Raw genomic sequence first — 23344 nt, forward strand, 5'->3', positions numbered from 1 at the left:
GGAGACGATGATAATTTGCTAGTGTGGGTTGCCTACATTCAGGAGCAAACCTATTGTTCTCTTTTGATTATCAGGTCGTTAACCTACTGTTCTGCCAATAGGATTATGATCCCGTGGGGATAATCCTTCCTTTTCATTGACGGGTCCTTAACCTATTGTTTCCTCACCCATGACCCTCCTGCTCCTCTTCTCCGTCCCACTCCCCCATCCCTGTGGTAACAACTCTTGCCATACAAGCACACTATTGATATCAACTTGATTGACTAATTAAATAGATCGATAAATTAATTAAACCTCACTTCTGGGACCCCCACCTTTCCCCTCCCCTTCCCCATCTGGAAATTGGGGGGGACAAGGACTCAGTCTGCACTGGAGAGGAAGAACTTCATGACAGGAAATTCAATTATATAGCATAGTATCCACTGTTTGTTTATAAAATTCAATTTGCAGGGGATGGATCTCACTTTTATTTGGTGGGAAAAGCTCACATACAGCAACTATATGTCATAATTACGTAATGAAATTGCTGCAGATTGGAGGTGTGTTACTGCGAAATTTTCGTGCGTGTGCTCACTTTGACATGCAGGGCTCGACTGAGCTAGTGTACATTGCCACCACCAGAGAGTGTCCCCTCCCCCCACCTACCCCTCGCCATTCCTCACAACCCTCCCAGAAAAAATTGGAAGCAAAAGACTCCCTCTGTGCTGGAGAGGAAGGACCTCACAACACGAAATTCAGATCAAATTCAATAACATATTTATACATATTCTGTATTTAATCAGTTTGTGGGAGACTTGGGTAGATGTCATGACTGAATCCCCCACCATTGCTCCCCATGACATAATATGACATAATAACCATAATCACGAGGTAATGCAATGAAGTGCAGTACAGTAGCCACCGTTTGGGGTCTCCTACATGTGTTTGTATCGCCGGGGCGACGTCACGAAGGTCAAAACAGCCCAGTGTCCTAATTACGGATCACATTACTAAATACCAGATACCACAGAATGCATATAGGCTTCCTTCGGCCACCAGAAAAAGCATCAAGGGGTGGCCTTCCGTTGATCAGTAAATTCCAGACTCGCTTCATGTCTCTGTCTCTCCCTGTCTATCTGTGTCAACCAACATCTCCAAACAGGATGATGCAGGTTTTCATCTCTCCTCTGATACTGTATTCCTACTGCCTAATGCTGGAGACAAAGGAAATCTGATGCAATTTAGATATCAAAAATAGAGTGAAGTAATCCATATGCACTACTCTATAAAAGGAACTATAACAATTTACAGGAGTCACATAGTACTCCGTCATCAGGCCACTGGTGGCCCATCGGGACCATCCGACCGCCGTGTCATCCTCACTGAGGATGTGGATAGGAGGGGCGTGTGGTCAGCACACCACTCTCCCGGTCGTTACGGTGGTTTTCTTTGACCGGAGCCGCTTCTATTCGGTCGAGTAGCTCCTCAATTGGCATCACGAAGCTGAGTGCACCCCGAAAAATGGCAACAGCATATGGCGGACCGGATGATCACCCATCCAAGTGCCGGCCACGTCCGACAGCGCTAAACTTCGGTGATCTGACGGGAACCGGTGTATCCACTGCGGCAAGGCCGTTGCCACAGGAGTCACACAGATCGCTTAAAAAAACTCACCTCCACCTTACAATGGTCCTTCTTCATAATAAAACATATTTTCAACGTTTGATTATCACACACAAATATTATGCAAATCAAGTAACGAAATATCCATCAGAAACTGGTCGTAGTGCTAAATATATCTGAGTTCTTGTACACACCGACGTTTGAGAACACAAACACCCTTGTCAACCACAATGTTTCCACTAAAGATATCTGGTGAAAAAAAATCCTGCCAAACATCCAAAATCGCGATAACGAAGCATTGCGTGTGCCAACTGCAGGATAGCGCCATCTGAGCTGGCCAGGAAAGAGAAACCCACTCCCATGCTGGCCGTGCTCGCCTGGAATGTGACATCACGATTGGGGTTTTAAAGCGCTATAGAATTCCTAAATTGGTTCTCTACAATACATCCCAAGAAGGCAAGCTCTACTGTGTGATAGGGTGCCTCCTCCTTCCACTATTAAGGTGTGTATATGTAGCATCAGTTTACTCTCCTCCTCCAGAACAAGCAATTTTGTTGATTTTGCTCAGTACTCTTTTCATGGTATTTGTCTCTAATTTTATATATTCTCAGCCAGTTTCTATAATTTTACTAAGGTTTTGCGATTTTACAAATTTTTGGTATTTCCCTCAATTTTTACGTATCTCACATCAATTTCTCGTGATTATACCAGGTTTTCCTCGAATTTTATCGATTTTATGTCATTTTCCATCCCAAAACAGGGACCCTCTCTTGTGACTGATACCCTGTGGGATATGCCCTCCTGCAGTACAGGCGATGAAACTTTTCATTGGTCCGTGCAAGCGACTTCGATCATTGACCACCTGATCCAATGGATCAATACCTTTATATTTAATAGGATCGCCACATATGCTCGATGACAGCACAAAGACAGTATTTGTTTTCGACATTTCGGAAGAGAGAAATGTGGGAAAATCCTATTTACTTCTCTGTCAGATGAATTTAGCCAAGCTTTTACAGTCTTTTTTTCTCTGTTGGACGATAAAAACTAACGATGACCTATGAATGCATGAGTGAGAGACGCGAATGTGCCCTGAGGGGTGCAGATCTCCTCATGTTCAGGAGAAAGCTTCTTTTGGCGCTGGCCTTACGCATTGTCCACTGCTGGTGGAGCTATAACAGAACATCCCTATTTCCACCAAGTGGCTAAAAAGGATGGTCCTGTCGCATTAACTCAGTTCAACCTGTTTCTCCATGGGGAGCAGAATTTGGTAAATATAGCGCTCTCTGACATCTGTTCAGTTCTGACTTAAATTGGGACGATCACATGGACGAAGCTGCAGGGAGGGTGGGACACAGACTGAGGAACAGTTACAAGATGCAGAGGCACTTTCTAAAACCACGTTGAAGTTTTGCTATAGCAGCTAAGTTCGAAAAAGGTGACTCGTTTCGAGATATGAGCGTGACATGAATATGATTCACCAGTTCCTGTAATCATTAAAATATGTCTCCAGAGGATCCATTGCAAGTATGTGGTTGACTGGATAAACTTGATTCCAAATCGCAGACTGTATTCCTACCAGAAAGCATAACGCTATCAGCGACTCTTGTGCGTGCCTGTAGAACCGAGACAGCTTTTTATGCAGGATGACGGTAACATAGTCGTTTTGATCGTGTTTTAATAATGCGTTCCTTACGTAAAATGTATGTTGCTGGCGGTAGAGTCCTTCTGTGGTCAGCTTCAAATGTCAGTTCTCAATAGTGTTACTCGAAAAGAACATCGTCTTTCGTCCACAGACTCCCATTTGAACTACCCAGTGAGTGTAATCTGACTACTGAAAAAGAAAAATTATTCGCCATCCAAAGTAACTCTCACGATCAATTTAATTAATTAGCCTGTCAATTTTACATCAGTGACATTCCCCCTGGTGGGTGTAAACGACGGCTAGGGCCCACAGATATGATTCTTGACTTGGTGTTTTTCTCTTAACCATAATTAAATCTCTCGCCTACACAGGGAGGGATGTATTATCGAATTTGTAAAGTGGTACGCAGTATAAACCTTATATTCACAACTTCTCTGTGGTGTTACCTTAAGAGAGAGTCTGAAAGATAGGAGGCATCCTGTGACAGTGGTAAATATGAGCACTCCATGAGTTTAATATTCTAGTCCTGTGATGCAGGACATGACTAATAAAAGAAGACATTTTTCTACCTGTTGAAATAATACTTAGAGGGAATGTAGCCTATGCCATAGTAACGCACAGGATTTTCATAACAAGTAACGATACTTTAGCGACGTGGAAACGTGTGCATTTTCCCATTTCTTCTATCTTCAAAAATAACTCGTACAAACGGGAGGAATCTATATTTCGCGTGAGAAATTCGAAGTGTATGGTCAACAACATCGCTGCCTCGGATTGGGTAAAGTGGATTTTTTAAACTGGTGAAACTATTTAGGGTGGAATTGTTTAGAACTACTGTAGACGTCCAAGCTGCAGTTGCTTGTTTTGCAGTGTGTTGTGGCTGGCTGCAGAGGGGGTTGCGAGGAGTCGGCAACCCAGCCTGGGCTGGGTACGAAGCATGCGCCGACCTGTCTGATCTTGCCCACTGAAGTGACCAGTGTGAGGTGAGCGCGACAGAAGCGGACGTGTGAGAGAAGATTCAAACCGACGGAATTTTGCATTGGATGTATCAATAACATCTGAAGTCCTACCACTCCAATCATCCACGGAAGCACTCCATGGCAGGGGGTGGTGCACTCTGACATAAACGCGCGTCCACGACTGTGGATGCACCATTGCTCCTCATGTCATAAGAACTGTAATAACCAGGTTATGGAATAAAGTGCAGTATAGTAGCCACCGTTTGGGGTCTGCAACGTGTGTACCTACCATCAGGGCGACGCGACAAAGGTCAAAACAGGCGTCCGCGCCGGCCAGGAGAGAGAGACCCACTCCTGCGCCAGCTATGCTCGCCCGGAATGTGACCTCGCTATTGGGGTTTTAAAGCACTTTAGAATTCCTAAATTGATTCTCTCTGCTACATCTGGAAGAAGGCAAGCTCTAATGTCCTGTAGACATTCAGCGATGTCCAACATCTACCCATGGCAACTACTGCTATGGAATGCGCTGTGGTTTAAGTGTGTCGTGTTTAGTGCTTCTCAGTACATCACAGTGGACTCTGTCTTGCAGCGCTATTTGCTGTTGACTCTATCCTATCACGCAGTAGAGTTTGCCGTCTTCCAGATGTAGCACAGAGAACCAATTTAGGATTTCTATAGTGCTTTAAAACCCCAATAGCGAGGTCACATTCCGGGCGAGCATAGCTGGCGCAGGAGTGGGTCTCTCTCTCCTGGCCGACGCGGACGCCTGTTTTGCCCTTTGTGGCGTTGCCCTGATGATAAATACACACGTTGGAGACCCCAAACGGTGGCTACTATACTGCACTTTATTCCATAACCTGGTTATTACAGTTCTTATGTCATGAGGAGCAATGGTGGAGGGTGCATTCATGATGTCTACCCAAGTGGGGGAACCCTGTCTCCCATAAACTGATTAAATAAAGAATATGTATAAATATATCATTGACTGATCTGAATTTCATGTTGTGAGGTCCTTCCTCTCCAGCACAGAGTGAGTCTTTTTCCTACCAATTTTTTTCTGGGAGAGTGGGGGGGGGAGGGGGCGAGGGTTAGAGGTGGGATGGATGTCATCTGGCGGTGGCGCTATGCACTAGCTCAGTCGATCCCTGAATGTCAAGGTGAGAACACATACGAAAATTTTCCAACAAGACGACACCTCCGATCTGCAGCAGTGTAATTACGTAATTAGGACATGTAATTGCTGGACGTGAGCTTTTCCCACCAAATAAAAGTGAGATCCAGCCCCTGAAAATTGAATTTTATAAATAAACAGTGTATACTATGCTACATAATTGAATTTCCTGTCGTAAGATCCTACCTCTCCAGCGCAGACTAAGTCCTTTTCCCGTCAGTTTCCAGATGGGGGGGGGGGGGAGGGGATGGGCAGGGGGGGCGATTCCCAGAAGTGGGGTTTAATTTATTTATCGATCTGTTTAATTAGTCGTTAAAGTTGATATCACTAGTGTGGTTGTATCGGCAGGGGAAATTCCTTCAGGGATAGGGGAGGGGGAGGAGGAGGGGGAGAGCCATGCATGAGAGAACAGAAGGTTAAGGACCTGTCAATGAAAAGGAAGGATTATCCCCATGAGGTCATAATCCTATTGGCAGAACAATAGGTTAAGGACCTGTCAATCAAAAGAGAACAACAAGTTTGCCCCTGTACGTATAGTTGACCCTGAATGTAGGCAACCCACACTAACCAATTTTCCTCATGTCCTTGATGCCCCAATACTTAAGTGCTTGTAAGTGTTAGTCATGGTCGGAACAGTGTTCTGTACAGCTGTGAGTGTATTATGTCGGACCTAAGTGATGTGAACATGGGCAAACTGTTAGTACTCGTGTTGGGGTGTTTCCATAACCAAAGTACCCATATACACGGTATTCCATAGGTCCCATGATTACTCTGCTAGGTCGCATTGTTGCCAAGGATTACGAGACCATTTTGGTTTATCAGGTGCATCCCATGTCGTAACGTCTGTTCCCCAGTGGTGATATTGTGTTCTAAGACGACAGGGCCGTTGTTCACATAGCTTGCATCATACAGGACTGGCTTCGTGAGTTTGAGGATGAATTGTTGTATCTCCGATAGCTACCATATCACCAGATCTCAACATCACTCGGCCTTTGTGGTCTGCTTTGGAGAGAACTGTGCTGATCACAATTTGCCTCCATCATTGTTACCTGAGCTTGCCATTACTTTGCAGGACAAATGGTACAACATTCGTTTGAAAACTATACAGCACTTGTATTTATCCATTCCATGACGACTGGAAGCTGTTTTGGATGCCAACAGTTTTCCTACACCGTATTAGGCATAGTAATGTGTTGTGTTTGTGGTATTTCCATATTTTTATCAAAAGTCCAGTATTAGCTGTAAATTTAGTGCATGTTAACTGATAGATATAAATTCCTAAGTGGTTACTGTAGCTGAATAAACAATTTGCGGGCTTTATACGAGGGTTACCCAGAAAGTAATGCACCACTTTGTTTTTCTTCAGCAATTCCTTATTGAACATAACGAGAATTACACACACGAAAGTATGGCGTTTCATCTACACACCCTATTTTTCCACGTAATCTCCAACCCGTTCTATGGCCTTCCTCCAGCGCGAAACGAGGGCGTGTATGCCCTGTCGGTCTTGGTGGCAGAGCAGGTGCTTCACTGTGTGAATCACCTTCTCATCGTCGTCAAAATGTCTTCCACAAATGGCATCCTTGTATGGCCCAAACAAATGGAAGTCCGAGGGAGCTAGGTCAGGGCTGTAGGATGGATGGGGTAACACTGTCCAGCCCTGTTTTTCGATGTCTCCAGCAGTCCTTAGACTTGGGTGAGGCCGAGCGTTATCGTATTGCAGCAAAAGATCTCCTGAGTTGCTGTGGCGCCGAAGCCGCCAGAAGCGCATCTTGAGTTTTGTTAATGTGTCGACATATGTTTCTGAATTAATGGTACCACCTCTTGGCATCACATCAATGAAAACCACACCGTCACAGTCCCAGAAAACGGTGATCATGACCTTACTGGCAGAAGAAGTTGCTTTGATTTTTTTCTTCTGTGGGGAGTGGGAATGGCGCCATTCCATCGACTGTCGTTTTGTTTCAAAATGGTGAAACCAGGTTTCGTCACCTGTCACAATCTGGGACCAGAAGGCCTCCCCCTCAGCTTCAAAACATTGCATCAAATCAAGACTAATGTTTTTTTCTGTCTGATTTGTGACCCACCATAGTTACATCCACACTTCCTTTGCTGATTGACAGATGCGGCGGCAACGAATGACATCAGCTCGCTGCAAGATGTCAGGTGTGACAGCCGTGTATGCTCTCCCCCCCCCCCCCCCCCCCCCCCCCAGCAGTTGCAAATCGTGGAGCTCCGCCGAACCGCCTTCTGATGATCTCACCCTCCGTGTCCAGTGACTAACTGTACTTCTGTCGACAGCAAATGCTCCATAGGCTTTGCACAAGCGTTTGTGAATATTTCCCATAGTTTCTTTCTCTGCCGTGAGAAATTCAATGATGGCACGTTGATTGTCACATACATCTCATACAGACGCCATTTTGAAACTTTCCTCCAGGTACGCTATCTGTCGGAAGTGACGGAAACTTGACCCGCTCACACAGGAGACTTCAAATGATACATATGTAATGTTTCGCATTCTTAGCATTGTTTTCGGCCGAGAAAAAAAAATGCGGTGCATTACTTTCTGGGCAACCCTCGTATACAAAGTGTCTAACGCTCGAATCCATATGAATCTCTTTTCTTCTTTTTCGCCATAAAAGACACATTCTTCTGGTTCAACAATTTCAAGTCTATGAAGCCCTCAGTAGTATTATATGAAACACATTTCGATGATATGCGACAGCATTTTGGCTATAAATCAGTGAGAGTTACTTCTGGTGGATAATGACCCCCCTGGAGTCGAAACTTAAATTTTCTATCTCTATTTTACGTAATACGTGAAAATTATTGACACAGTTTCATTGATATTAGAAGTTAAGAGATTGACAGTCTGTCGTGGCGAGTTAGGTATGCAAGCACACAATTCGTTCTGTAATAGCGAATGGCAGTGCACGAGCGAGATCAAATACCTGCATCATGTCTCTTTCAGTCGAGTCACATTGTTCATGCGGCATGCCTCATCGTCATCGTCACCGGGCTATTCGTTACCGTGTCTGCTCTTGTGGAGGAAAGGAATTTGACGAAATCGGAGGGTGAGGCACGGTATGACGTTCCTGGGAGCACTGCGCGACTATGGATAAAACGTTATCAAGGTACTGGAGAATCCGGTAGGCGTGTAGTAACTAGATATTGGCGTTTAACAACGCCTGTTCAGGAAACTGGACTTGTCACCAAGCCACGGCAAAATCCCTTTCTAAACGCGACGCAGTTGAAACATATTACTGCATTTCCCGAGTCGATGGACACGGTTCGACTCCGGCTTCGGGAGGCCGGAATGGTTAGCAAACTAGCAGCCATCAAGGAGAGGCTCCGCAGTCATCGAGTCTACCAGTTAGCGTTTGCTGAGGACAGTGCCGATAATGACTGGCGGGACGTGACATTTCTTAGCGAACGATGGTCCGGTACGAGTATACGCGCTTCCGGTTCGACCTCAGATACATACATGAATCGTCTTGAAATGGTGGTGTGTCTGTGACAGTTTGGAGCTGCATGTGTTCCCGTGTACTTGGGATGCTTCACACGATGGATGGTCAACTTGATGCTGCCCAGTATACACATATTATAAGCAAGGTTGCGGTCCCATAAATGCGACGACTATATCCTGAGAGAGTAATCTGTTTCCAGCGGGACAGCCTCCTACACATGTCAGCGATGGTGCAGGAGTGGTTTGTCGAGTAGAATGAGATTTATCTTCTTAATTGAATTTCTTCTGCACTAGACCTGAACTCTATTCAAAACGTAAGTGCAATAACGTAACTTGCCATACGATGAAACTGGCCCGACCCCGCGCCAAGAACCCATAATGATCTTCAGGACGTGACCCTAACCACATAGAAGGAGGTGGCAGAAAATGAAAAATTTATTACCCACCTCATAGACTCCTCAGAAAATGTCTTACTAACAACCGTGATACTTCTGACGCTCTTTATTCCACATCACAAAATGAAGCCTCTTACCTAGGTAAGAAATGCTACGAATGGTAAGGCGCCTTCTCGCGTGTTTTTATAAGGTTTGTCCTTATGATACGTGTCAAAAAATTGTTAATCCTTCTACTTCACACGCACTCACCCGTAATACACTGAACAGCCAGAGAAACTGGTACACCTGCTTAATATCGTGTAGGGCTCCTCGAGCACACTGAAGTGGCGCAACACGACGTGGCTGGACTCGACGATGTCTGAAGTAGTGCTGGAGGGAACTGACACCACGAATCCAGCGGGGCTGCCCATAATTCCGTAAGAGGACGAGGGGGTGGAGATCTCTTTACACATTGCAAAGACGGCTTGCTGTTAAGATCATTAAATGTATTGATGAGTAGAAGCAGAAAGGTGTGACAGTGCTCGTGGATAAGATTACGGATTGCCCAAGGTCGAGTAAGTCAATGATGTGTAAATTACGGCAGTAGAGATGTAACGCTGAATGGAGTTGGATTCAAGTACCTACACGCAACAAGATAGAGACAAGTGGCTACAATTTATATCGATTTACGATGTGGATAACTGTATCATTAGGCAGCCGTTTGTGCTATATTACGAAAAATACAAAGAATTACCAACTTTGCGAAAACTTCACAACTGCTGTTAAACAAAACTGGACTTCAAGACTAGTGAGGAAGCTCGGAGCAGAATGATGCTATCGAAGGGATTTGGTTTTAAAAGATTCCAAAATAAACAAGTCGTCAAGTGTGCGAATGAGAAGACAGTTTCAAAAAGGGCTTAATACACTGCCTGATGAGAAAGGTGAAGCACCCTGGAGAGGAGGAAACGAAATGAAATTTCCCTGTTTGAGAGGGTAGAAAGTTAATTTTACAGTGAACCTGGCAGTATAAGCCCCCTGTGGGTGTCATAATGCCCTTGTATCCCTGTATAGTGGCTCGCCAACACAACTGTGGTACCCTGGATACTGGCACTGCCACTGGGCCGGAGCTGGTCCCACGTATGGGAGAGATCTGGGGATCTTGCCGGCCACAAGAGTACCTCAAAATCATACAGACGCGTGTCATATGTGCACTTGCATTATCCTCCTGAAAAATGGCACCACCATACTAACGAATGAGAGGTAGCGCATGAGAACGCAGATGACTGACGTACGGCTGTGCTGTCCACGTTCCCTTAATGACTACCAGCTTTGACTTGAAGCCTTAGCCGACAGCTTCCCACACCACGACTCCAGCAGTAACACTGTGCTCCAATACCTTTTGTGTTGTGATGGTAACGACAACCTGCACGTGGGACGGTAATTCCGTAGTCCAGTTGCTGTTAATCTCTTATCGGTGGTGCAGGGAGTCCATTACTTGTTCTCGGATGGCAACTGCAGGTGTGAAGGAATACGATGTGCTCGGTGCACAATGCAGCGATCCTCCCTTGTTGTGTTCTGACGTGGTCGATCCGAACCTTGACGACGGGTATGGCTGGCCTGAAGTTTCCGTGCAGTCCAAATTCGGGCCACTGTCACATCTGAATGTTCCATGTATTTGGACACTGCACGACCAGCTGGCCAAATCGAGAGCCATAATAGGGCCCCTTTGAAACTCCATTAGGTGATGACGACTGTCACACATGAGTACACAGTATCTCTGTGTCCTTCACAGAAGATCACTCAACATCTGACACTTTTCATATCCCTTGTATACCCTACACAGCCTGGTCACAATACTAAACACAAGTAAGACAAACCCATTCTGGTGGCCATTGCACATGTCAGAGAGAACTGCAGCTCTAATCATTTACATACCAACCCGAAGTTGTTTACATATACAAAGTTTCGTCGACATTCGAACATGTCTTCTGGGTGCTTCACTTTTTTTGTCAGGCAGTGTAGAAGAACCAAAACTGGTACATCTGGTATCGTGTAGGTCTCCAGCGAGCACGCAGAAGTGCCATACGACGACGTGGCATGGACTCGACTAATGTCTCAAGTAGGGCTGGACTGACACCGTGAATCCTGCAGGCCTGTACATAATCCGTAAGAGTACGCTGGAGATCTCTTCTGAACGGCACGTTGCAGGGCATCCCAGATATGTTCAAATAATGTTCATGTCTGGGGAGTTTGGTGGCAAGCGGGAGTGTTTCAATTCAGAAGAGTGTTCCTGTGTCCCATCGCTCGTGCGTCGACTACAACACCACGTTAAACTCACTTAAATCTTGATAACCTGCCATTGTAGCTGCGCCAGACACTTGTTGTCTGCTGACCGCAGCACCGTTTTCTGCCTGTTTACATATCTGTGCATTCGAATACGCATGCCTATACCAGTTTCTTTGGCGCTTCAGTGTATATTTAAGTAAGAGTGAAGCGTCAAAGTTAAACCTGCCAGTGGTTTCTTAAGAGCAAACGTACACTACTGGCCATTAAAATTGCTACACCACGAAGATGACGTGCTACAGACGCCACAGGAAGAAGATGCTGTGATATGCAAATGATTATCTTTTCAGAGCATTCACACAAGGTTGGCGCTGGTGGCGACACCTACAACGTGCTGACATGAGGAAAGTTTCCAACCGATTTCTCATACGCAAACAGCAGTTGACCGGCGTTGCCTGGTGAAACGTTGTTGTGATGCCTCGTGTAAGGAGGAGAAATGCGTACCATCACGTTTCCGACTTTGATAAAGGTCGGATTGTAGCCTATAGCGATTGCGGTTTATCGTATCGCGACATTACTGCTCGCGTTGGTCGAGATCCAATGACTGTTAGCAGAATATGGAATCGGTGGGTTCAGGAGGGTAATAGGGAACGCCGTGCTGGATCCCAACGGCCTCGTATAACTAGCAGTCGAGATGACAGGCATCTTATCCGCATGGTTGTAACGGATCATGCAGCCACGTCTCGATGCCTGAGTCAACAGATGGGAACGTTTGCAAGACAACAACTATCTGCACGAACAGTTCGACGACGTTTGCAGCAGCATGGACTGTCAGCTCGGAGACCATGGCTGTGGTTACCCTTGGCGCTGCATCACAGATAGAAGGGTCTGCGATGGTGTACTCAACGACGAACCTGGGTGCATGAATGGGAAAACGTCATTTTTTCGGATGAATCCAGGTTCTGTTTACAGCATCATGATGGTCGCATCCGTGTTTTGCGACATCACAGTGAACGCACATTGGAAGCGTGTATTCGTCATCGCCATACTGGCGTATCACCTGGTGTGATGGTATGGGGTGCTATTGGTTACACGTGTCGGTCACCTCTTGTTCGCATTTACGGCACTTTGAACAGTCGACGTTACATTTCAGATGTGTTACGACCCGTGGCTCTACCCTTCATTCGGTCCCTGCGAAACCCTACATTTCGGCAGGATAATGCACGACCGCATGTTGCAGGTCCTGTACGGGCCTTTCTGGATACAGAAAATGTTCGACTGCTGCCCTGGCTAGCACATTCTCCAGATCTCTCACCAATTGAAAAAGTCTGGTCAATGGTGGCCGAGCAACTGGCTCTTCACAATACGCCAGTCACTAATCTTGATGAACTGTGGTATCGTGTTGAAGCTGCATGGGCAGCTGTACCTGTACACGCCATCCAAGCTCTCTTTGACTCAATACCCAGGCGTATCAAGTCCGTTATTACGGCCAGAGGTGGTTGTTCTGGGTACTGATTTCTCAGGATCTATGCACCCAAATTGCGTGAAAATGTAATCACATGTCAGTTCTAGTATAATATATTTGTCCAATGAATACCCGTTTATTATCTGCATTTCTTCTTGGTGTAGCAATGTTAATGGCCAGTAGTATGGATTCATTCACACTGCACTGTGAATATTTGTTTGAAAGTGTGAGAAGCGTTTTGTCAAATAGAAACGTTTCTGTGAAAGTGCTCCACTTGTAAGATTACGGGAGTGTACGCTGTTACTACCTCAGTGCTGCCACCTCGACAAGTCTTCAGTGCACCCTGCCGGACAATATGTCGAAGGCGTGGACTGACGTCCAGGTAAACAGGTATTGTCCGGCCGGAAGAGACAGAGCGCGCTGTCGGCCGCAGAAAGCTCGGAACGCGTCAGCGGCTAGCAGGCACTGCGCCGTCCTGCCCGGTTGGACAATAGAAAAGCGGTGGTCAATTATTACAAGTCACGATATCGACTGTTCAGAACAATATTATTGTAACTACTACTTTAGCGGAAAGTGAAGTTACGATGTCTTCTCATCTCCCAACCTCATATTTAGCTAATGGAAAAAGACTGTTTGTGGAACCTTCAGGAGTGCAGCTTGCAAACGTGGAGAACGAAACACCTACTATAAAGTAGATCAAATTTTGGTGATACATTGTCATAAGTGATGTTGCGGTACTTGGGCATTGGTACTGCCCAAGGCCTGCATGATCCAATATCGTAAGCATTTTACGGTTCACCTTCACTTAACTTCCAACCCGGAATTCGATTTACGAATCACAGTTACGAAGTAACACTGACTTCATTATTGCGACAATTATGCTGTCTGACAGAGTTTGTGATGCGCGAAGTTTCTTCTGTCTTTCTGAAGTTCTGATGAAGACCGTGTAGTTACTGTTGAACTATGAGGGGCACTCAAATGGAAATCGTACACTCGCCACAACGTGATCGTGGAATGGTCTCATTCAAAAGTAAACTACATCTACATCGATACTCTGCAAATCACATTTAAGAGCCTGGCAGAGGGTTCATCGAACCACCTTGACAATAATTCTCTGTTATCCCAATCTCGTACAGCACGCAGGAGAAACGAACACTTATATCTTTCCGAGCGAGATCTGATTTCTCTGATCATCACATGCGTTAAGACACCTATCCCACTGTGAGACGAGGCGATCAGTTCCCCTCTAACAGAAAGCGATTGGCCGATGACGGATCCACAACCGCATCCACTCTTACACTTCCTCTTCCGACTGAAACCGACGTCCATGCATGTCGTACTTTAAAAAAAGTGAAATAATCGTAAGGCACAGGTGGCCTGGAGGCCCCAGCTGGGGAAGTTCGGCCTCCGTGTTGCAAGTTGAGGCCACATTGGGGCAACAAAATCCAGTCCCCGAGCAGAGAAAATATGTGACCCCACCGGGAATCAAACCCGGGAACGCTAAATGGCAGTTATATGCGCTCACCATTCGGCTAAGGGGGCGGACGTCTTCCTTTAGGTAGCCAAAGATATAAAAATCTGACCACCCTGTACAAAGGGTGATTTCGCGATGACATTACAAACTTTCAGGGACAATGGAGATGGGTAAAGGCTTTGTCACACAGGGCGCGGTGGGCTGTGATATCTTCTCAGCGGTCGACGATATGGCACAGAGCGATATCTGTGTCAGCCACCCAGTCAGTGTTGTGGCTTTCCGCAGAGCACGTTCACAGTAATGTTTTCCATTGGTTAAAATGTTTTTCAAGTTTTTCTTGGAAAATAAGTAGTTCCGATGAGGAGCAACTCTTGCTTCTTTTAGCACTACAGTTCAGTAGAAGGAAAAGACGGTACTAGGTGCACTGAATTAATGAAAAAAACAGAGCAACTTGGTTAATACCACTGTCTCTGTAATGAACTGCAGTCACATGAACTTAGATTCTTTTATATTTCCGTGTGTCAAGACAAAGTGTAACATCCCACCCGTCACTTATCTGGCTTTGGCGTGTGTTCACCCCAGGTAACTGACTAACAGATCAACAGAGAGTGCAAACCTGCCGCAATATCGGATAACGCAAAGAAAGTAATAAGTCCCTGTGACTCCTGATTGAACTGTGGTGGCAGTGTTGACATTAATTGATTCAGAATTGATTCCTTTTCATTAAAAAGGGGTGCACATTGATGTTATATTCAGCTATTGAACACCAAATCCAAATGTTGAACATAAAATTAATTAAGAAAGTGACTTGGGATTTCAACTACTTGATTCAAAACAGATGCAGTCGATTAGCAAAAATGTATTTTAACTCCCGACCTTCAGCCATCAATTACATGACTGTCCTAACAGGCAGTGGTAATAAATTGCGTTTACGTGGAGTAAAGTGCGATAAATAAAAATCAATTCCTATCGACTGACCCAGGCGTAATGCGAAGTGTGAGAAGAATTCTACAATACACGGCCCGTGAAACCCTCGTGGAAACTTTGCCGACGTGATCCGACAAATTCGAGCCGGAGCGGGCGCAGTATCACCGAATTCAGCGTGGCGGGGCGTCATTGTTGTGTGGACGTCGGCCAACCTCGTGGTGCTGCAAGGCTGCGCTCGTCTATTCACTCCTAGCTATCTTGCTCAGTACATAGCTGAACGAAAACTTTCTATCACCAAGCTCAATCTTTCTGTTTGATAAGTCCTAAACTGCAGAGATGTTCATTCTCTCTCAGGCAAGCTCAGTAAAGAACGCCACGTCCGCACTATAGGCAAGCTGGGAACGGAAGAGAGCTACGGAGACTTCTCCCAGTCCGCTCTTGGCCTCAGTTTCCCCTCCAGCAAAATCACTTACGCCAATTGCAGCGCAAGTCACATTAATTATGCGTCGCTTCCCAGCGCCGACCAATGCCTGCTCTGGGAAGTGAACAAATTCCCACAAAATTTCCCTTCCTCTCAACTTCTGCTATTTAGCTCCTCCCAGGCCACCCATCAAGGTTAGCGTCTGCACAAAACACCAATTTTTCCGGAATTCTGACTCCCAGGAGAGTACTTCAAATTCCTTGGTCCTACATTCCCATCAGAGGCCGGCGTATTTCATTCTGTCGCTCTTCACCTGATTTACTTCAGACTCTGCAGACCATGAGTTCAGCATGAAGTTGCTATAGTCACAAACACGCATATATTGGCCTCTGTTGACCGCTCCACCGTAGCTTTGCGCAGCTTTCTCGCATGTTTCACTGAAAACGGGACGACGGACATTTATCAACAGGCGTACAAGTTCTCCATCTGCTTCCTGGTACACCAGCATGGGGTCAACCACCCCGCCCTCACTATTACTCATCTTAAGGCAGCTCGAGGCCGCGCCCCGTTACAGCTTTCTCAGAGTTTGAGCCGTCCTAAGTTGCCTATTGGCGCTTCCCTTTGTCGTTCCCCAGCACGGTCACGGTCAACTCTGAATACTTCCTTAGGATAAACTAGGCTCCAGTAAATCTACGTGTTTCCACAAAGTTTTCATGTCGCGTGAATTACTTTAAACCATCACCCAACATTAATTATCCCAATACATCCATACTATACCCTCTACAAGATGCATTGTGCCTTGTCAGTCATTTTTGTTCAGCCCTACTGTTCACTCAATGTGAGTTTGGTGACCTTTAATGACTTCATGTAAGGGGCATAGTTCTTGCCATCTTAAAAAAGTTGCTAGGAACTACATGACCTACTGCAACAGAACATTGAGAAGATCACAACGAACTCGAGAAGATCTATTGGAACTAGGGAAATATTAGCAGTTTCTCTGAGGTAAGTTAATCAAAAATATACTCGCATCTATCTTATATGAACAGTAACTTACTTCAATATGTCAGTTAACATTTCAAACATAATAATAAGTAATATACATTACAAACATTAGTTATTATTTACAAATACAAATATCCAATATGATTGGGAATGGGTCTCGTCATTGTCATAGAAGTAACGTGGATTTTCAAACGAATCATTGGCTGATGAGCCAATGGGATTCATACTGTGATAAACTGGGGCGTATCTACCGAGCCATATGCCGTATTATTATTCATTCAGAAATAGGGAGAATTATCAGACTGCAATGGAGAGCGGAGAGTGGATACTCCATGTGAGTGAACAGGTGTACGAAGCTCTCTCATCTCTGTTCTTACGAAGAGTGTAGCCAGCTCTTTCTCCAGCATTGCTTGTGTTGTTGCCTGGAATTTCTGAACATGTCAACATAAGTGAGAAACAAGTTATCTATGCCATCAAACTCACGTTTTGCAGATATTTGGCTATAGGCGACAGTTTGCAGACCATCACTTTTTATTTCTGCTTGGGTCGTTCAACAGTTTGCAAGATAGTGTGTGAAGTTAATCGAGAAATGTGGTGTCACCGCCAGACACCACACTTGCTAGGTGGTAGCCTTTAAATCGGCCGCGGTCCGTTAGTATACGTCGGACCCGCGTGTCGCCACTATCAGTGATTGCAGACCGAGCGCCGCCACACGGCAGGTCTAGAGAGACTTCCTAGCACTCGCCCCAGTTGTACAACCGACGTTGCTAGCGATGCTTCACTGACAAAATACGCTCTCATTTGCCGAGACGATAGTTAGCATAGCCTTCAGCTACGTCATTTGCTACGACCTAGCAAGGCGCCATTACCAGTTACTATTGATACTGAATCATGTACCGACAAGAGCGACGTTCACCATTAATGGATTAAAGTTAAGTATTCCACCAGCTACGTCCGTTTTTTCTAAATTCTAATTTCCTTGTCCTGTTCCAGACCTCACGCCAGCCTGCGTGAGCTAAAACGCGTGCCTTTCGGCTTCCTCTAGTAACACGGTGTTGGCTCTCCTGCCAACCACAACAAGAAATGTGGAACATTTTTCAAAAAAAAAAAAAAAAAAAAAAATGGTTCAAATGGCTCTGAGCACTACGGGACTCAACTGCTGAGGTCATTAGTCCCCTAGAACTTAGAACTAGTTAAACCTAACTAACCTAAGGACATCACAAACATCCATGCCCGAGGCAGGATTCGAACCTGCGACCGTAGCGGTCTGGCGGTTCCAGACTGCAGCGCCTTTAACCGCACGGCCACTTCGGCTGGCGAACATTTTTCAGCCAATCTGTTTGTGTCCTCCAACGCCACAGTGTTGACCAAAGCTGAGGAAGATTTTTCAGCACTATGGGGTTTTCCGAATCGTGTTGGAAGCATAGATGGAAAACCCATCAAATTAAAATGTCCCAAGAATAGTGTACCTGACTACTATTGTTACAAAAATTAGTTTTCACTCGTTTTTTCGGCTTTGGTAGACCCACTCTAAAAGTTTGTGGCCGTTTATATAGAAAATTATGGACGACATAGTGGCACTACTAGTTTTGAGAATTCAGTATTCTACCGACAATATATTGCTGGAAATAAAATTCTACCTCCAATCCCACTACACACAAATCCCCGTTTCTCACGTTATCGTTGGTGACGAAGGCTCCGCACTTCAAACGTACCTAATCAGACCTTATCCAAAAGCCGAAAAAAAATCTCAGGAAAAAATTGTTTCAATGTACAGCTCTCTCGAGCATGTCGTGTCGTTGGAAGCGCATTCGGTATATTGGCTATGAAATGGCGTGTATTTCTGAGAGCCACAGATACAGATGAGTTAGCTGCAGATTACATAGTTAAAGCAGCTTGCAGTTTGCATAACTTCATTGAAGAATGAGAGTGAATGTTCAGCTAATGATCAAAGTGAAGAAGTCATACGGCCTGTGCAAGCGGTGTTGTCAACGTATGCTACCAATCGGAGATCAACCCATGTTGCAATTCGAGTCCTCGAAACTTTTGCTGATTATTTTGTCAGTAGGACATAAATTCGATAGACATTGTTTGTTGTACTTGTCGGTGTACCTAATAATAAATAATAACTACATAAAAAAATAATTTTGTGAAATAAAAACGTATTCGTACTTACTAGTGACATTCAGCTCTCCTGCAATCATGGCTCATGTTCCTGCTTTTTTCACATTTTTGTAGACACTCGTCTACGCAGATACTGGATGGTTTGCGCTGTCTGCTTCAAAAGCACGCTTTACAAATACATGAAACACGAGAACGAAGAAACAAAAGTTTACACAAATTAAGGGTAGATCGTGAACACGACCTCCTCCATTTGCCTTCGGGGAAATGAAGATGTGACGGTAGGATGACGTCCAGCGAAAGAAATAAAGTAATTTACGACCGCCGGACACAAAAAATGGGTGTTACCAGCAGGAAAAAGAGATATGTAAGCAGGTGCTGAGCAGCTGAGTATTTATTTGCTTATCTAATCTACCAGAACCATTTTTCACGAATGAAACATGAACATCAATTCACTTACGAGGTACCAGAGACTATCAGTTCCTTGCATAGATATTTAATCAACATTTCTGAACAGGCCGCTTCCTTATTGTCTAATTTCAGCTCCTATTCCGAAAAGCTCCTCGAGTATGAAATGTAATTATATGGTCATTTGGACAGTAAAGTCTGTTTCCTACCACAAAGATGCTTACTAACAGTATTATGGAAACAGAACAAAAGTTGCTTTCGATATAAATAATCCACTTCGGTAGATAAACTGCTTCATCACTGAGGCATCAGTTTAAATACTCCTTCCTCATACCATACGGTAACATGGCGGGTCAACTCGTGTGCACCTGTTCACCAAATCTTAAGTTTTCAGCAACATTTCAGGATTCCTCCCGCATTCATCAAATCTTCACCAATAATTGCAAGAAGAGTTCGTTTAATGCCTTAATGTCTACGTTTGTCCTCATGTAAAAGCTGTATCACGGCTCCCACTTTTACGTTGACGGAACTAACAATCACAGAGTTCATTGTTAAAAATCACTACACAATGTGAACCGCGCTAAACAAAGCACGGCTCTTCACTGAACGCACAGAACGAGTAATATGCGGCGCTAAATAGTTGCGCAAACGTTCCTCAATTTCCCAATGTCCCTTCTTTCTTCAAGTGTGCTCATAACAAACAATTACGAGACTACTCCCAAAAGTAGGGTCTCCTTTTTTTTGTACAAGTACCGAACTCTGTTTAGAGTGCTTCACGTGCTGTGTGTAAACATGCGAACGCAGCGCTGAGGCGCTCAGTCTTGGCTTGGTAGCCGTTGAGAATGGAGCTCCCGTTGGATGTTACCGCCAAGTGCGAATTGCGCACAGTTATTCGGTTTTTGAACGCAAAGGGCACTGCACCGATTGAAATCCATCGCCAATTTGCGGAAGTGCATGGTGAATCGTGCATGGATGTGAAAAATGTTCGTAAGTGGTGTAGAGAGTTTGCAGCTGGTCGGACAGAAATTCACGACGAACAGCATGGCGGCGAGCTGGTATGACATGGGCATACATAAACTGCCGCAGCGTCTACAAAAATGCATCGACAGAAATGGTGATTATGTCGAAAAATAGCTGTAAACTGATGTAAACCACTGTAGAAATAAACAGGTCTATGTACTTATATAAAAAAGGAGACCTTACTTTTCGGATTACCCTCGTATTTAAAATTTATTTTGGCTCTTCATTTATGTCAGATTTTAGATATCATGCTCAATGAAATATTTATAGCACCTTTATTTATTGATGCACAATGTAGTACAAATTATTCTTTTTAACTGACCAAATCATGCGATTTGATTAAACGTTGTAATAATTACATTGACAATATACTTTGCTGTAGCCAGTGCCGCACGAACTTTTATCTTACGGTTACTATCCTATTTTCTCGTTCAATAACAATTACTGCAACTACCTGGCGTGTGCAGAAACGAAGAGTCTACAGGCAGATCAGAGGCAAAGTGCTAAACGTTGTTATACATCTTTTCCGTGGTGGAAGTGCAGGAAACGTCGCTAGTACACTTACAAAGCCCACCAAAATGTTACCGAAGAAGACTAAAGCGATTTATGGCATTTGTTTTAGCGAACTTCAGTTGTAATGAGCAACCGAAATATTTCGTAGCAGCCCAAGAGAGTCTTTCAATTTTTTCTTAATTTCCAGCATTTCCAGTCCTGTCTATTTTTCCGTTTCGGCCTGGATGTAAAATTTCTACGTTTATTATATATTATGTGTTTGGCTTCCGAAAACTGTTACGTGAATGTGTAATAAGTTTTGAGAGATTTCCAATTTCAGTGCTGTGCCGTCAATATTTCACAGACTGATGTATATGTCTCAGCTATGAGACACGATTCACATTTTTTTCAGATGCTCGTGCATAAAGCTAGTGAACAGCAAGTGGTGTTAGGTAGATTTTTGTTAACTGTTTCAATAGTGTAGTAGGCGACTTCGTTCCAAGACAAGTAGTGTCCTCTGAACTAAACTGTTCTACGCGAAACTACCTGCGGAGAATGTGGTTCGTACTACGCTCGAAAGACATGAAAATCGGTCTGTACAATGTTAGATGTACAGTATAGAAGCTAGAAACAGGTGAAATGATTCCCATTCGCAGGCCATTAGCGAAACATATATGTAAAGATGTAGAAATTTAACATTCAGCTCAAAATGACAAATTTACTGGGCTAGATATTACGAAAATAATAAAACGACAAAAAACAAAAATGAGGATTCTCTTGGACTGACCCTAAATGATCAAAATCTCTTCGTTACTTATCACTGCTGGATGTCAATAAAATACCAGGTTACAAATCCGTTTAATTTCCCACTCTTGTTCAAAAATGTTCAAATGTGTGTGAAATCTTATGGGACTTAACTGCTAAGGTCATCAGTCCCCAAGCTTACACAATACTTAACCCAAATTATCCTAAGAACAAACACACACACCCATGCCCGAGGGATGACTCGAACCTCCGCCGGGACCAGCCGCACAGTCCACGACTGCAGCGCCTGAGACCGCACGGCTAATCCCGCGCGGCTCACACCCTTGAATTATTCTTGCTTCTTTGGCGTTTCAACAATGTTCACAATTGTTGTGCTGTATTAGTAGGTGCAATTTTATGGATTAGTACTTAATATTTGTTTTGTATTTGTTTCTATAGTCGCAAACTTGTCGTATTAACATTGTAAAGAAAAATACCGTTACACCTAGGGAATGAGAAAATAAAAAATTATGGAACAATAGAAAAGAGAATGTCACTGCAATGCAGTGTAGGTTTATCGTGCTCGAGGTATCTACAAGCGAAATCACGGAGCAAGCAAGAGATAGTAGCGCTAGTATCAAGCAGCACGGCTTCACCTGTTGCTTCCTTCAGTTTGGCAAACGCATTTTCAAGGAAATCCGTCGCCGCTGCAGCTGCCGTCTCTTCGGCCATCGTCTGAGCAGCATCGTTTGAACTCGTTGAGTCTTGATGTACCATAGGGCGACTCGTAGGAAAAATTCGTCTTTCTAAGCGCTCTAGCTCCAAACGTCGTTCCTCTACCTGCACTCTGATAATTGAAGCCGACTTGTAGCTGACGTTCTTCCATAAGATATAAAACTTTATATCTCACTTTAGCAGTACACACTCGCTGGACTATGTGACCAAAATTATCTGGACAGACGAACAAAATCAAATTTTGGTATGTAACGAATTTTATATGTAAACCGCTTATCTTTACTGTGGTGTAGTCTTAGCCATCGACAACATTCTTCGTATTCACATAATTTTTGAGGGCCCTGTCATCACCATTTTAGCCTTATGTCAGTCTAAATATATTTACTGCACGGAGTTGCTAGTTTGACAATAAACAATCAAGGAGTAGATAGTGTGGTAAATAGGCGTATTCACATAAGAAAAAGTGCGACTGTGGTTCTTATTACACGTGGTTGAATTTGGCGAGTAAAGCGTCAGAAAAGGTGTTCCCGTGAATTTGGTGGCACAAGCTACTTCCAGGCAAGAAATTTTGGCTCCGTTCGCCGCCTAGGTTGCTGTCAATGTAGGATTGCTCTTAAGGCAAGCTCCTAGTCATACGCCATTGCTTACGTCCGGTCTGTGTATAGCGCTTTTCTAGGTAGTGTGGAAGACCGAAATCAGTGCTGGTTAAGTGTATTGTATCGTCTGAGTGTTTGTGCAGAAATATGAAAACGAAAGATAGGCTGGAGATGAACTCCAATACTGGGACACAATCTACACCTGATCCAAAGAACCATAGGGATCAGAGAGTCTCTATTTGACGGAAGAACCACCTTCAGTCAACAACACATTAAGGAAAAGTCTGATCTATACGAGGGTATTGCCGCACATACCTCTGATTAATGGATGTATGCTACCACTTCACACGCGTAATCGTCAAAACCATTCGATGACAATTTTTATTACGTCGCTATTAATTTGCACGTTGTCTGCCATCGTGACCCCGCTGTTTGGCCC

The 23344-nt window shown here is 44.4% G+C and overlaps 1 protein-coding gene across 1 annotated transcript in view; it reads right to left on the reverse strand.

The window, feature by feature from the left end:
• LOC126471419 (outer dynein arm-docking complex subunit 3) overlaps positions 1-23344 on the reverse strand; it is a 355522-nt gene that overhangs the window by 133660 nt on the left and 198518 nt on the right. Inside the window, exon 7 of the mRNA XM_050099557.1 lies at positions 22231-22421. Within this exon, the coding sequence (XP_049955514.1) occupies positions 22231-22421 (191 nt within the window). The remainder of the gene's footprint in view (positions 1-22230; positions 22422-23344) is intronic.

Source organism: Schistocerca serialis, chromosome 3 (genome assembly GCF_023864345.2).
Source record: "Schistocerca serialis cubense isolate TAMUIC-IGC-003099 chromosome 3, iqSchSeri2.2, whole genome shotgun sequence".
NCBI classification, from domain to species: domain Eukaryota; kingdom Metazoa; phylum Arthropoda; class Insecta; order Orthoptera; family Acrididae; genus Schistocerca; species Schistocerca serialis.